Here is a 6,000-nt window from a genome sequence, read left to right on the forward strand (position 1 = left end):
TCCCAAGTCCTTTATCTCAAACTTTGAGGCCAAAAAGTCCTTAAGTATTTTGGTCTCCTCTAAATCATTTCCCATCACCACCATGTCGTCCGCATATACAATGGCTCACTATGGACCATCTTGCTGAAATGACTTATTCCCTACAATTGTATTTGTCTAGCTTCACGTTAGTAATCTGTACCATGGGATTTCCAAGATGAATAACATTGTCTACAATCTTGGAACCTCCAGATGAAACTTCACTTGTGCTGGCAGACATCCTGAACTCATACAAAACTGTTATTTGAATAATAGAACAGGTCAAACAGCACTTCCCTTTGCTAAAACTCCAGAAAAACTAGGCTAGAGAGCAAACAAATCTCCTGGACTGATGCTACTTATAGTCCAGTGGCTAGACCTGTTAACTAGGTCTCTCTAGTAGTTCATACGACTACTACACACTTTCTTGCTTTATCTGGGAATACCAGCAACTATTCTGGGCCTCCTTAGAGATTTTCCAAGGAAAAAACCCTAGAAACAGCTTCAGTTCACCACGACCAGCAGCAGCTCTCTCTCTTGTTGTTCCAACAATTAAAAAAAGAGCTAAAGAAGAAAGAGGAGGTGAAGAAGAGGGTAGACGAGCAGATTACAACTCTGATACCATATTTGTATTCAGATTATCGATGAAGAGAGGAAGAAAGAAGAAGAAGAAGAAGAAGAAGAAGAAGAGAAATGGAGAATAGGGAGGCTCTCTCTATCCAGCCCATCAAATTGTTATTTATATTAGGGCAATAATAATACATGAGTTGACAATATTACCCCCCATTAGTAAGAGGTAATGTAACTCAAAAATAAAAGAAGGCCCAAGCCCATTTATACTTAATAACAGTACAGAACAATAAAGCCAAACAAGAATCAAGAAATAAACAAAACATAACATAAATGGGCCGAAGCCCATACTGTTAAGACCCACAACATGTTTCATGGACTCTTCTTCTCATCCTTCGCATCCCTTAGTTGACCACTTGACTGCTTATGCTGACGTTAATTGGGTTGGTTGCCTCGACACCAGATGATCAACCACTAGATGGTGTGTTTTCTTAGGTAATTCTCACATTTTTTTGGAAGTGCAAGAAGCAACAAATGGCCTCCAAGTCATCTATTGAAGTTGAATATCATGCCATGTCATCTATTTGTAGTGAGCTAATCTGGCTTAAGGCTCTTCTCCATAACCTAGCCATTAATCATCCAGCCCCTATTCCTTTATTTTCTGACAACATGAGTGCAATCAAGATTATCTCGAATCCAATCTTCCATTAACGGACTAAACACAGAGAGGTGGATAGCCACTTCATTATAAATCTTCTCACTATGGGTCACATCACTCTTCCTCAGGTGTCATCCAATCTTCAGTTGGCCGATCTCTTCACCAAGGCTATGACTTGCACTAGACACAATTTCCTTGTGGACAAACTGATGCTCTTGTCATGGTATCAGTTTGAGGGGGAGTGTAGAGAAGATGGGGGTTAAAATTGTAATTTTACCTTTCTTTTATTTCTCTTTTGTACATTGATGTATTTTAGCATTCTTGTAAGAACAAGGTTGTCCGTTTACACAGTAATATATATATATAGATATATTTCTTTTTGGGCATGCCAAACAAGTGACACACCCCACCAAATTGTGTCTCTCTAGTTTCCTCTCTGTTTCGGCTGGAACTTACAGTATCTACATCACAAAATCCCAAACCCCCTATCATCTTTAGGTTTGACAAGATTACTCCATGCTGTAAAATGCACCTTATATTTCTAGAGTTGCCCCACCAAAATTCCCGACAAATGCCATCCAATTTCCTACAAATCCCTATAGATAGTAGATAGGATTGCATATGATATGTAGGCACTGATTCAAGGGTAGATTTAATTAAAAATTTAAAATTGACTTGCCCGCTTGGGAAGGAGCTCACTGGCATGAGAATGTCTGAATCACCTCAGATGTCGACTGTCCTACAGGTGCTTGCGATCAAGAGGCTAGTGAATGGTGATCCAATGTTAGCTTTACAAGTTGGAACCATGAGGAGGTTGATGCTGTTTCACCTCAGAAAAACATTTGCACTTATAGTGAGACCTCAACAAGTGTTTCAAGGGATGTTATCAAAGAAACAAAAGATGGGTCAGTTGAGGGGAAAAATGTTCTTGAAGGGAGTGACAATGTTGAAGTGGGGAGAGATTTTGGAGAGGGTGTAGGGGGGAGCTTGGCTGATGCTGCAGATTGTAAAGACTATCCAGGTCAAGAGTCAGTTGATGACCACCATGTTTTTGAAGATGTGGTGGTTGGATGGATAGGTGTGGAGTTAGGTCAAAGGAGGAAGATTGATGAGAAGAGTTTGAATGCAAGTATTGTCATGGCCACTAAGAAAACTTACGGATCAAGAAATCTTCAAATTGTTCACATCACAAAAGTCTTTTCTCATCTAAAGCTTGGTCTGGTGGGGGCGGCGCCCACCAAAAATGTTAAAATAGTGTATAGGAGAAAAGGTGTGAAGACATCTACACCAAATACTGATGAGTCTATCGGGGAAGACTCTCACGTCAAATAAGTTTCTCGGGTAGAGAACTTACAGCAAGAAGAAAAAAAAATGAAAAGTACAAAAGGTTATGAATCTGCCAAAGGTGTGTTGAATACAAGATCGGAAAAAAAGGTGGAAAGGTTAAGAAGTTTGCCTGTTGAGAAGTTAAAAAGGTAGTGAGGATTTTGCTAGAAGTTAAAAAGGAGTTTGAGAGGTCAAGGAAAGAAGAAAGGCTGAAAAAAGATATTGTTGGGGAAGGTTGTGAGATTTGAAACAAGGACGATGGACAGGAGGGAATGTTCAAGGGGGATGACTAGGAAGTTAGCTTCTGCAAGGTGTTGTTTGGCTTTGGTTCAAATGGAGGCTTGCAGGAGTTTTCGGGTTTGAGGATCATGGGATGTTTCAGTGGTCCTTGGACGAATTTGATGACTTTCTGGTTTGTCGAGTCTTGTTCTGAGTTTGCTACAAGTTTTATTGTTTGTTTATTGTGTCCTTAGTGTCTGCATTTTTAACTCGAGTGATATCTTATCGCCTTCCTTTTTCATTCTTTCCTATTTTTAATGAGTTTACTTTTTACTATAAAAAAAAAACAAAAAAGATTCATCTTCCAAAATGAAATTCTAGAATGGACAAAATGGGTAGAAATGGGAAAAATGAGAAAATGTCACTATGTATCAAATGCTTTTTCCAAAAGATGAATTCTTCTTATGGCAAGAATGAGAATAAATTTTGAACCTATTTGGTTAGAATTTTTATTCCAACTCACCAACCAAAATAATACAATATTCAATGGTATATATATATATATATATATATATATATATATATATATATATATATATATATATATATATATATATATATATATATATAGTGAAAGAATACAAGATCCACACCAACAAAACACAAATCAACCATGTGGGCCCCACATCAATAACATAAAATATGAAAAATAAAAAAAAAAAAGAAACTAGAAAAGCTTTTGCATTTGGTTGAATATAGAGAAAATATAAAAGAAAGTTTGAAAGAATCAATTAGAACCTATTTAAAATTAATTAAAAGGAAATTATATAAAAACACGCAGGAGGGTACCTTAGCAACGTCTTATAGTTTCTATAATGCTAAGCATTCAAACGAGATGCTTCTTCTACGATACTACTTGCAAAATGTAGTTCATGGTTTTATTTCATGATTAGATTTCTGAAATAGCCACTATTTCTTTCTAAAAAGACAATCAGGTCCCATCTCCCCACTTGGTTTTTTCTTTCCTTGAAAAGATAAATAAGGAATTCCCTACCAAAAAATTTTGCTTCTCTAAAACTGAGGCTAGTGCATAGAATAAAAGGAAATTAGAGATCTCATATGACAAGCCAATATCAAGGATACTCTCTCTAATTTCTACAGTGAAATATTATAAAAAAAAAATTAGTTCAGCCATCTTGTACTTCCAATACAAAGTAAATAGAAACAAGAACCATTTGCTCAGATTTTAACTTCTAAATTCCTTGCAGAAACATAACAAAATAATTAGAAAATTGATGTTCCCTTCACAAAACTGCTCAAAATTTCTTGAATTCCTTATTTGTGTAACATACAATGACTAGTGATCAAGTACCCAATCTAGAAAGCATTGAAATAAATTTCATATACCCAAAGAACCATGATTTTGATAACACTAAAGCCCATTTCATGAACTTTTCAAGAAATACAACCAAAAGCAGTGCAATTCCAGCATAGGAAACTAAAAACCCATATCACACTATATCTTAAAAACTGATAAAGAAGGATAACATAAACAAACTACTAACAGAAAAGGCCTGATCCTTCCTTGCCATTGAAGATACTAAGAACAATGTAGGCATGGAGAAGAACCTTAAAGAAATATGCTTGCTACAACTATGACAAGTTCTTGAAATGGCTCCTCCAATTTATAATAGAAAGAGATTATATGTGTATATATCCAATTCAATCCATTTAAAGAAGAAAACAGAGTACAAGATTTTGTTGCTTGTTTTTAAAATTATTTAATTATTGTTCTCGTTGTCATTTCAGTTTGCATCCAAGTCTCTAGTACTCATTTTAGGAAAATTTTTCAATGCATTTTGCAATAATCTAAGTGCTACTCAATCCAAAGAGTGGATTTGAGTGCCCTGTTCTGTTGGCAAAAGGCATGACGCAGAGCTCAAAACACTGCTACCCAATCCAAGTAATACAGTTCTTATTGGGTATTTCATCAAACACTTGCAAAGCATCATTAGTAGTGCCTAATTTGTAATGGAGATAGATATAACGGTTGCCCAGAAAAGCTATTGCTACCCAATCCAATTTTTATCAACCGGGCATGCCTTTTGCCAGTAGAAGATAGAAATGCGAGCTGGCTGTTGCATCTCGTATGATAGTGAATAGCCAAAGAGAGAAAGAAAGAGTGGAAAGGGAAGAGAGCATCTCGTATGATAGTCGAAGGCAGCTTGGGGCACGATTATTTTTCGTGCTGCATTTTTGCGCCATGGACCCATTTTAAAATTTTAATGAGGTTCATGGCAACAATTTTGTACCCAGATGTTCTCATCTTATCCATTGTTGTCCATTTTTACGCAGAATGAATAAGAATAAAAAATGAGACCCGTAGCAGTAAACAAAACATGCCTAAACTTCTCCAAACCAAGAACTGAACTCAACTCAAAAAAAAAAGAATGACAAAGTTGATAAACAAATAAAATAAAACACACCCGGGATTGTCGAATGGCATCATCCGTAGCCGGTGAATCTTCACGGACCCCTTCGGTTTGCCCAACTCCTTCGGTCTTGGCGCCTCCAGAAACAGAGACCTTAACAATGCATGATGATCTTTTGAGAGGAGATTTTCGGCAACAAGTAGAAGACACATGTAGATTTACGAAAGGGGTGATCAGAGTATGATTGAAAGAACCATCGCCAACGAATAGCAGCGGAATAAATGAAAGACCAGGAGCTGATCCAACTGCAGCAGTAAACATCGAAACTATACAGACAAAAGAAAGGATAGAAACAATGAACGGAAGAGAGGACTTAGACGTTCCTCTTCGATCAGATAAAAGAGCGCTGTGACGATAGCATTTGAAAAGGAAGAGAGAATGTTTGATACTTCGATCACCACTGGTCCTCCGTCTAGGCGTGTCCTCTCAACGCCCACACAAATCTGATGCTCTTGTCCATCCCTCCGAGAAAATGGATTTAAAATTTACTACCGGGGATCCGTGCGATGCACGGGAAAATTGGAAAGATTTAATAATTTTATTTATTATTGATTAATAATCAAAAATTGTTGTTAATTAACTTAAAGTATTTAAAATTATTGTTAATATCTAAAATTTTAATAATTGTATTTTTCATTTAATGTTGATTTAAAGGAAATACGTATTGTTAATTTAATATGAATAAAATTTTTAATAAATTTAGTTTTATTAATAATT

General features: G+C 36.2%; 1 protein-coding gene across 1 annotated transcript in view; it reads right to left on the reverse strand.

Moving 5' to 3' along the window:
* LOC148865440 (Nucleic acid-binding proteins superfamily) overlaps positions 1-5,741 on the reverse strand; it is an 86,507-nt gene extending 80,766 nt beyond the window's left edge. The window contains exon 1 of the mRNA XM_088979133.1: positions 5,278-5,741. Within this exon, the coding sequence (XP_088835259.1) occupies positions 5,278-5,544 (267 nt within the window). The 5' untranslated portion in view covers positions 5,545-5,741. The remainder of the gene's footprint in view (positions 1-5,277) is intronic.
* Positions 5,742-6,000: the final 259 nt, after the last annotated feature.

The sequence above is a fragment of the Nelumbo lutea genome, chromosome 3, assembly GCF_056320005.1.
Source record: "Nelumbo lutea isolate HS-2025 chromosome 3, American lotus-T2T, whole genome shotgun sequence".
Classification (NCBI taxonomy): Eukaryota; Viridiplantae; Streptophyta; class Magnoliopsida; order Proteales; family Nelumbonaceae; genus Nelumbo; species Nelumbo lutea.